General features: G+C 36.0%; 2 protein-coding genes across 5 annotated transcripts; both read right to left on the bottom strand.

Annotated features, from left to right (window-relative positions):
* On the bottom strand, nucleotides 830-2126 carry LOC104762837 (ethylene-responsive transcription factor ERF010-like). The gene has a single exon (XM_010486232.2). It carries the CDS (start codon nucleotides 1656-1658, stop codon nucleotides 1095-1097), a length of 564 nt encoding a protein of 187 aa, XP_010484534.1. The 5' UTR covers nucleotides 1659-2126; the 3' UTR covers nucleotides 830-1094.
* On the bottom strand, nucleotides 5934-9230 carry LOC104762836 (probable inactive receptor kinase At5g67200). Of its 4 annotated transcripts, none has more exons than XM_010486231.2 (3): nucleotides 8213-9230; nucleotides 7254-7727; nucleotides 5934-6554 (listed from the first exon to the last, which is right to left on the bottom strand). In XM_010486231.2, exons 1-3 carry the CDS (start codon nucleotides 9165-9167, stop codon nucleotides 5989-5991), a joined length of 1995 nt encoding a protein of 664 aa, XP_010484533.1. In that variant the 5' UTR covers nucleotides 9168-9230; the 3' UTR covers nucleotides 5934-5988. The 4 variants fall into 4 exon arrangements, with proteins under 4 accessions (XP_010484533.1, XP_010484530.1, XP_010484532.1 ...); XM_010486228.2 differs by having other exon boundaries at nucleotides 7254-7785; nucleotides 8253-9230; XM_010486230.2 differs by having other exon boundaries at nucleotides 7254-7981; nucleotides 8422-9230.

Here is a 9295-nt window from a genome sequence, read left to right as displayed (position 1 = left end):
TTACTTATTAAAAGTAAATTATATTTCACAAACAAAAAAAAATAATCATTTTTTTATTACTTTTATCATTTTCTCATTGTATTTTTAAACTTAGAATTAGTTTAAATTAAATCTATTAATTTCAAAATATTACTTTATCTATTTAATGGTATAGTGATATTGATAATAATGTGAAACATAAAATATATGAATTTAATTTTTAAAAACACAAAAAGACATCAAAACTTTATACACCACCTTAAAATTATTTTTCAAGTTCAAATATTTCACGGATGAAACATATTTTACAGAAAATAAACGTAAATTTGAATAAACGAAAAAAATTTAATTACATATTTTGTTTTACACAAACAAATCTTAAATCTCAAATAATAATTTTATTCATAATATTTTATTTAAATCGATTTAGTGTATATATTCTTGGTACTTAGTGTATATATATATTACAAACTTTAACGAACTAGAAGAAAAACAAAATAAAAAACACATAGACGTAATTAATAAAGATAGGCAATGTCAAGTTGCTTTTATATGATATTGCATGTAGGTCATACTTTGTCCCGTTATTATTATTCAACTTGATATCCCATCCCTTCGATATAATCTATTACTAACGAACGATCCCTTAAATATGAAATTATAAGAGGGCAGTTTCTAACAAAACTGTTCCTAATCTTTTTAAATAAAGAAGACCTTACATTAAGATTTCCTATAAAAAATAGGAATTTTGTTCATTTAAGTTTGTGTTATGTTTGGAATACAACAAGTTGAAGTTTAGGGTATTTTGAGTAATTCCTTTTTTAAACACTAACTTAAAGAAAGTAAAGAAGACAAGAAATAGGGCGAAAATTTCCATTAAGGAGTATTAATGAGTAGCTTAATATACATTTTTGCATCCTTTAAGCAATAGCCTAAAATCCATAAACCGCAAAACCCGCAATAAAGGAAAAAAACAAAACAAAACAAAAATTAATAACTAAAAAAAAAAAAAAAATCATAAACGGCGCTAATGATTCGTAGAAGCATAGCCGCAGCTTACGTTAGCAACAGCCACCGCTCCAAAATATAAAAAAAAGTAATTGTTTTTTTATTTATTAATATCTGCTTTTCCATTCTTCATCGGAGCTTTCCGGGTCGGGTAATTTATTCAAGTCAACCCGATCCAAGAACCGGCCGCCACTCTTCAATCTCTTGTCATCCTCTTCCTGATCATCTTCTTCTTCTACGTCTCTCTCTCCGTTTTGATAACTCCGATGAAAATTCTTCTTCTCATCATCACTATCTATATTCTGACCAAAGACACGGTGGCGGTTATTCTGAACCGCCGTACCTAAAGCATCAACCTGAGCACCGACCTCCGTAGCTTTTTTCCTGATCGTAGCAGCAGACATATCCTCGTCGGAGAATTTCTCTCTAGGAAGAAGCTCAGGGAAGTTAAGCCTCGCCGTGGGTCCTCTAAGATAGAAAACCGCCGTGTCGTAAGCACGAGCCGCCGCCTCAGGGGTCGAGTAAGAGCCAAGCCATAGCCTAGACCGCTTGTTTGGCTCTCTAATCTCCGCGACCCACTTTCCCCACTTCCTCATCCTTATACCTTTGTAAGGTCTCTCTCTCTTCTTCGTACCGGCGACTGCCACGTCAGCTACTGCGCCGCCGTCCATGGAGGAGGATCTTTTCTATAAAAAAAAACCCTCCAAAGAGAAAGACTTTTCGAGGGTGGGTTTTAATTTAAGAGACCTTTCGATCGAAAGCTTTGAGAGATAGAGAGAGAGATAGAATAAATATGTCGGAGAGAGCTTGCAGCAGGTGGTATTATGATGATGGGAGGAGAGGATGAGAAAAATCCAAATTCACCGACAGTAGAACAAAAAAAACAAAAAAAAGTAAAAGAGAGAAGAGAGAATTTTAGGTTAGTTGGATTTAGAAGATAAACTTGGATTTCCATCTTTATGTTTATATATATATATATATATAACAAGTTTTTTTTTTTCTTCTTTTCCTTTTCTTTGTATAAAATAAACATTCTGTTTCGTTAGAAATTATCAGTTTTAAAAAATATATATATATAAAAGGAAAAATATATTGGGAGAGGAGGATGATGAAAGCTGTATCTTTGTGTGATGATTTGTTATTTTTAATGGAACAGAAACTTTTTAAGAGGATAGGCGGATGAAGAGGTGGTGGAGATGACATGCGCATCCCATATTTTTTTATTTTATTTTTTTATAATAATCAAAATATATATTCTACTATCCATAAGTATTATAGTACGCAAACGAATACATTATTTTATTTGTACATACCAAATTCTTAGTAAATTTATACTAAAGATACCTGAAAACTCTCTCTGTCTATATAATCATGGTCAAAAAAACCTTCTCCATTATTAACTGAAATCATATATATATATATATATATCCTATGTTAATTACTACCAATCATATTGCATGGTGAAAAAAACTTTACAAACAGTTTTTATCAGAAAGAAAAAAAAAATGAAAACTTTTGTAACGGAGAGAGACATACATGGACGGGCATTTTTGGCTGGTACAAATTTTAGAGTAGCTAGTAGAATTATAAGAAAATATTTGAGAACAAAAGAATTCATAGAGATATATTTTACGAACAATTCCATGATAAAATAATTTATACTCGTATTGCAAGAATCGCATCTCTTCTTTTAATAACCTTTCTTTTGTACTTTTCAAGCCAAAAAAAAAAAAAAAAACTGGAATTTGCTTCGTTTCCTTTAGTTTTTTTTTATTGGTGTGTCTTGGTGAAAAAAAAAAAAATGAAAAACATAGAATAAAATTGAACTGTATGATGAAAAAAATTACTGTAATTAAACTCTCTTCTATCAGCAGTAGTAGTAGTAGTATTAGTGTTAATGTAATTGCCTTAATGGGATAATACAGTAACGTCGGTACAGAGGATTAGTGGAGCAAGGAAGGAAGGAAGGAAGGTAGGTCGGTCGGTCGGTGGGCTGTGAGGCTGGGGATGGATACCGTTAGGATTTGACTTTATGTGTACTATTATTACGACACGTATTGTATGTTTTGTCCTTTTTGTCCCTTTTGATTCCATTCCCCGTTTTCTTCACTTTTGTCCTCTCTCTTTTGCTCTACTAAACTTTTGTTTCCAGGGAGAATTTTGGTATTAATCAATTTTTATGAACCCACTTACGCTCCATCTCCATCATCATATTTTATACAAAACCCAATCAAAGACATACATTAACTATATATAATCACTGAATACAAAAAGAAAATTTGTTTCCCAATCGATATTAACTACAACAGCAAACCAAATAATACGATCAACAAAAACAACAACAATAAGCACATAAAAAATTAATTGAATCTTTTTCTTCTAAATCAAATATTATATACAGCAGGTGGATATTAGATTAATGATTAGATAAATGTCAATCCGCGAAAGAACCGATCTTTCAATAATTGTTTTATGTTATTTTCAGGAGTGTCGAGTTGTATTTTCTCCATTAATAATTCCTTTGGATAATGATCTTTATTCTAGTTTTTTTTAACAATGAAATTAGCTTACAGGCTGCAGCATATATTATATACGATATAACTATAAATCTTTATAGTATACTAATAAGTTGGACCATATTTTATGATGTTTGCTGCTCTCTTGACTTGTTTCTTCACGATTTCAATAATATGCCTCTGATGTGAACCCATCTACTACTAATATACCTCCATAGGTCATAATTTTCTAAATGGACCTTTTTTTCTTCTTTCTAAAGCGATTATTTTTTTTGTATTCACAAATTTGTTAGGTGGTCCTTAATCATCATATATATATATACACACGTCTGTTTATATATCTATAAGTTATTCCGATTATATTTTACAAGTATTTTTCTTGTTAGGAGCACACAAAGAATAATTTATATACTAACAAATTTAATTAGCAATTTATGTTCCTTTCACAAGAATTCTACGATCATTTGGGAATCGTTACACGCAAAAGAATTAGAAGAAAAAAAAACATTATATCGAAATTATCATATAAAATATGTGGGGTAGGAGTTGAGTGATATTTGGATTGTTCCCACGACTTTGGTTTAAATTTTAAAAATCTTAATAATATTACAAGAAGAATAATTAGAAAAAAAAATAACTTTAGTAGGGAAATATGAGATTTTAATAATGTAACTTTTAGCTGTGACCCAGTTGGCACGTGAACATGGTGCCAATTACCCCGGAAAAGCAAAATATCATTACATTTTATAGAAACTGGACCACTTTGTTTACAATGTTTATTTTCAAAATTATGGGGTTTGCCAGTTTCTTTATAGATCGTTTTTGTGTTTATATTATTGTTGTTGTATAAACATAAATGAATTCAACAGAATCAGTCCAATACGGCCATACGGGTTATATATATATATAACACCCTTTCGTAAATTATCATAGATGATCTTTGATTTAAATCAATATAACACACCAACCGATACAATAGTTTAGTTGCAGCAGATCTTAATAAGAAAAAAGAAAAATATTCAGCTTCACACGAACAAATTCGTAAAACTAAGTATATGCTTTTAGATAAACGAACCGGCGAAAATTCATTAAACTCCCAAAATCGGATTCGATAAAAACAAATCTTCCTAAATCGTTATCCGGAATTCTAAATTTATATAAATAGGATAAGAAATCAAGTCAACAGTGTATTGTTGTATCAATCCATCCTACATTCGAAGTTATGATTAAGAAAATAACTAGATCTTTGTGTATTCTTTTAAAGGACCACATGCATACACAAAATCTTGGTACAATATATCTTATCTGGTAGACTTATAATATATATGTCGTCCGACGGAAAGATTGATGGGCCGCTGATATCAAACTTGGCATCGTAAGATGGCTATAACTTAGATATGGGCTTTTGTTCTTGAATTAGTTTTGGGCTGAATTGTATAAACGCTTTGTTCCAATCCAAATTTGCATCTGACATAGTTATGGACATCAAAAAAATTATTGGTGATTCTACAACCATTTTTTAAAACTCTTACAATTGAGCAAACTAATTGGTGATTCTAATTTCTATAACAACTATTTGTTTGTCGATTACAATTGTAAACGTTGAATGTCAAAATTAAAATCCCGTTGCATTTTGATAAGAGATATACATTTAAAATACAATATAAACCATTTTTGTATGAAAGAGTAGAATACTAAATATAGCACAAAAAATCATATTAATTTCAAAAATACATGTCAATGTTAACATTTGTACTGTAGTTATTGACTTCTCTCATTGTGGATCATTCTGACAGAGGTGGAGCGTCAATAGAATCCACAATTATTTGTGGTAAAAATACCCAATTTTTTCAACGGTTGATACCATCCACGGATAAGAAAAAAGGAAACTTCTTTGACTTTCGTCCTCTAAATTCCAACGGTCTTACAATTCCGACCCCACATCCTAAGAAAATTACATTTACGCACCCTATATTCTCTTTCTCTAACTTAACCCCCCTCCGCTTGGAATTTTTTTTTGAAAATACCCGCTTGGAAAATTGTTCGGAGGAAACCTACAGAGAGTCTTTGATTCACCGGAACGGATCGTTCTCTTCAGCCATAACACTCTCCTTGATCTCTTGAATCATCTTAATCACTTGTCTCATCGTTGGTCTTTGCTCTGGTGATGTCACGCGACAAAGACAAGCTGTTTCAGTCATCATCCCAAGCCTATTATCCTCTGTTCCTTCTTCTTCTTCTCTCATTGCTCTCACCCAATCAAGCATATCGTGAGGCGCCATAAACGGATGCCTCGACGCGTTCTTACCGGTCAAAAGCTCAAAGATCAATACACCGAACGAATAAACATCACATTTGGAAGTCGGTCTACGTGATGATTTCCTGATCTCAGGGGCTTTGTAAGAGGATGAGTCAGGATCATCAGGTGANTTGAAAATACCCGCTTGGAAAATTGTTCGGAGGAAACCTACAGAGAGTCTTTGATTCACCGGAACGGATCGTTCTCTTCAGCCATAACACTCTCCTTGATCTCTTGAATCATCTTAATCACTTGTCTCATCGTTGGTCTTTGCTCTGGTGATGTCACGCGACAAAGACAAGCTGTTTCAGTCATCATCCCAAGCCTATTATCCTCTGTTCCTTCTTCTTCATCTCTCATTGCTCTCACCCAATCAAGCATATCGTGAGGCGCCATAAACGGATGCCTCGACGCGTTCTTACCAGTCAAAAGCTCAAAGATCAATACACCGAACGAATAAACATCACATTTGGAAGTCGGTCTACGTGATGATTTCCTGATCTCAGGGGCTTTGTAGGAGGATGAGTCAGGATCATCAGGTGAAGCAGAAGAAGAATCTGTTAAGACACTGAGGCAGTAATCTGTTAAACAGGCTTCAAAGTCTTGTCCTAGGAGAATGTTTGTGGATTTTAAGTTTCCATGGACTAATGCTGATGAGGTTTGGTGGATGTAGTATAAGCCTTGAGCTACATCTTCTGCAATCTTTAAACATGACGTCCAATGTAATGGCTTTGCTCTTGACGATCTTGAACCTGGATTTTGGAGATTAGTTAGAAGTGTCTTTTATTTGGTACAATATCTATGGGACCAAGAGAAGCAGCAAATCAAAGCATTACCAGATTAAGAAACAAACATTCTTAAGATGCAATCTTCCCATTCTTGGAAAATGTTTACAATTTCAGTAATAAGAGTATTTACATAAATGGTTTACTTTTATTTTTCGGGCATTTAAGCACTAACACAAAGGTCTAGTAGACAAAGCCATTGCAAAAGACGAGATTTCACGTGGAGAAAAAACAGCACAGAGTTCCACCAAAGTCTGTCTTCTTCCCACTACGACTAAGTAATTGAACGGAAATATTCAAAAAAGAGCAAAAGAACAAAACTTTCATAGTAAAATAAAACCCGAGATTGTCGCTGTGGCCTGTGTGGTCATCTTCAATGTCAACAAGTTCACTACTACTATGTGCACAAAACCCTCCACACACAAAAAGACTCATGCTTTCATAATTTCTAGGGTTTAAAGCTTATAAATAAACAAAGAGTGGGTCATTAGTAGTCCGACTCTATGACCCCAAAACGGTTAGTCACGTCATAATTAAGACCAACGCAATTAAATTAAACAAGATCATAAACTCGGATGTAACTCAGTGAGTTAGATAAACTAAAACCCTTCACAAAAAAAAAAACAAAATTGCAACTTTTGAGATTAAAGAAGATGAGATAATTACCGTGAATGAGATTGAATAAGCTACCATTGGGATGATAATCGTAGATGATGAGCCTCTCTCCATTAGATTGAAAGTAAGCTCTAATGGGAACAAGATTCAAGTGTCTGAGTCCACCAACAATCTCCATATGATTCTCAAACGCTTCTTCACTCGTCACAGCCGTTTTAGTCGCGTCTAGTCTCTTCACCGTCACAATAAGCTGATTATCAAGAACCGCCTTGTACGTTATCCCAACTGATCCTCTCCCCAAAAGCTCAGCCGAAGCTCTCATTAGCTGCTCCAATGTATACATCCCTTGACTCCTCGATTCACCACAGAAGACAAGACTCCCACTGTTTGGTATCCGGCTTTGTAGCTGCTCCGTTGCTTGTAACTGAACCTCTTTCTCTCGCTTCTGAGATGCAGAATCCGAGTTCGTAACCGGAACTGTTCTTGTTGTTCTTGGAGTTTGGATTTGCGATTGATGTTGTTGCTGTGAGGAAGACGTGTCTCCTTTAGGATTTGGCTCGTAGACTCCATCGTCGTTGCGTTTCTTTATCACAAGAGAGAACACGACGAGGCAGAGACCGAGTACAATAAGGGAAGCGAGACCAGCGGTGAAGCCAAGAACTAAGCCACTCTCTTTACCTTTCTTCTTCGTAACCACCGGAGACATAACCACCGCGCCACCGTTCTGCGCCTGTGCGCTTTGACCTAACGGAGCTTCAGACGACGTCGTTTTGTTCGTACTCGATCCAAAGAACGGCGAGCGTGAAGCGCAAGCTCTGTTGATGATCTCGCCGCAGAGTCCAGGGTTAGACCTAAACGACGACGCATCGAATCGAGACAGAGTCGGTGTGACGGGAATAACTCCGGTGAGGTTGTTACCAGAAACGTTAAACGACGTGAGAAACGACTGATTCATCGACGGGAGAGTTCCGTTAAACCGGTTAAACTCGAGATTCAGTGAAGTTNAGGATTTGGCTCGTAGACTCCATCGTCGTTGCGTTTCTTTATCACAAGAGAGAACACGACGAGGCAGAGACCGAGTACAATAAGGGAAGCGAGACCAGCGGTGAAGCCAAGAACTAAGCCACTCTCTTTACCTTTCTTCTTCGTAACCACCGGAGACATAACCACCGCGCCACCGTTCTGCGCCTGTGCGCTTTGACCTAACGGAGCTTCAGACGACGTCGTTTTGTTCGTACTCGATCCAAAGAACGGCGAGCGTGAAGCGCAAGCTCTGTTGATGATCTCGCCGCAGAGTCCAGGGTTAGACCTAAACGACGACGCATCGAATCGAGACAGAGTCGGTGTGACGGGAATAACTCCGGTGAGGTTGTTACCAGAAACGTTAAACGACGTGAGAAACGACTGATTCATCGACGGGAGAGTTCCGTTAAACCGGTTAAACTCGAGATTCAGTGAAGTTAACCGGTCAAGAGCGTTGATTCCAGAAGGAATCAAACCGGAGAAGTTGTTACGAGAGAGAGAGAGAATCATCAACCGGTGGAGAGAGAGGATCGACGGAGGAAAAGCACCGGAGAACTGATTCCGGCTAAGGAAGAGAGATTTAAGGTTAACGAGAGGCGAAAGATCAGGAACCGGACCAAAGAGCGAGTTGTTCTCGAGACTAAGAACTCGGAGCTGGTCAAGACGGCTGAGAGTAGAGGAAGAGAAGTAGCCACGGAGACCAACGCCGGAGAGAACAAGACGAACGACGCGTCCTTGGGCGCATTTGACACCGCGCCATTGGCAGTAGTCGTAACGCTCAGTGAGGGAATACAAAAGCTTGTTGTCGAGATCGGCTGTGGATTTGAAAGAGAGTAAAGCAACGGCATCGGAAGGAAGTAATGAGTTGTAGTAATTTGGCTCCGCTCCGGCGGATACACGGAGGAGAAGGATGAAGAAGAAGAAAAAAAAGTTGAGTGTCATTTTTTTTTTGTTTACTTTTTCTTTACAAAGTCACACTAGACCCAATTCAAATCCATATGAATTGTATCTTTTTGTTCTTTCTAATTAAAAAAAAAAAAAAAAAAAAAAAAAAAAAAAAAAAAAAAAAA

This window comes from Camelina sativa, chromosome 18 (assembly GCF_000633955.1).
Source record: "Camelina sativa cultivar DH55 chromosome 18, Cs, whole genome shotgun sequence".
In the NCBI taxonomy this organism is placed as follows: Eukaryota; Viridiplantae; Streptophyta; class Magnoliopsida; order Brassicales; family Brassicaceae; genus Camelina; species Camelina sativa.
Note: the sequence above shows the minus strand (reverse complement) of the source record. Positions and strands in the feature narration are given on the sequence as shown.

Excerpts from the sequence above, each read along its gene's own strand:
- LOC104762837 (XM_010486232.2), bottom strand. The coding sequence starts at position 1,658 with ATGGACGGCGGCGCAGTAGCTGACGTGGCAGTCGCCGGTACGAAGAAG.
- LOC104762836 (XM_010486230.2), bottom strand. The coding sequence starts at position 9,167 with ATGACACTCAACTTTTTTTTCTTCTTCTTCATCCTTCTCCTCCGTGTA. Across the intron at positions 7,982-8,421 it reads AGTACGAACAAAACGACGTC|TACGAACAAAACGACGTCGT; the intron begins GTCTGAAGCTCC and ends CTTTGGATCGAG. Across the intron at positions 6,555-7,253 it reads CTTATTCAATCTCATTCACG|GTTCAAGATCGTCAAGAGCA; the intron begins GTAATTATCTCA and ends TCCAAAATCCAG.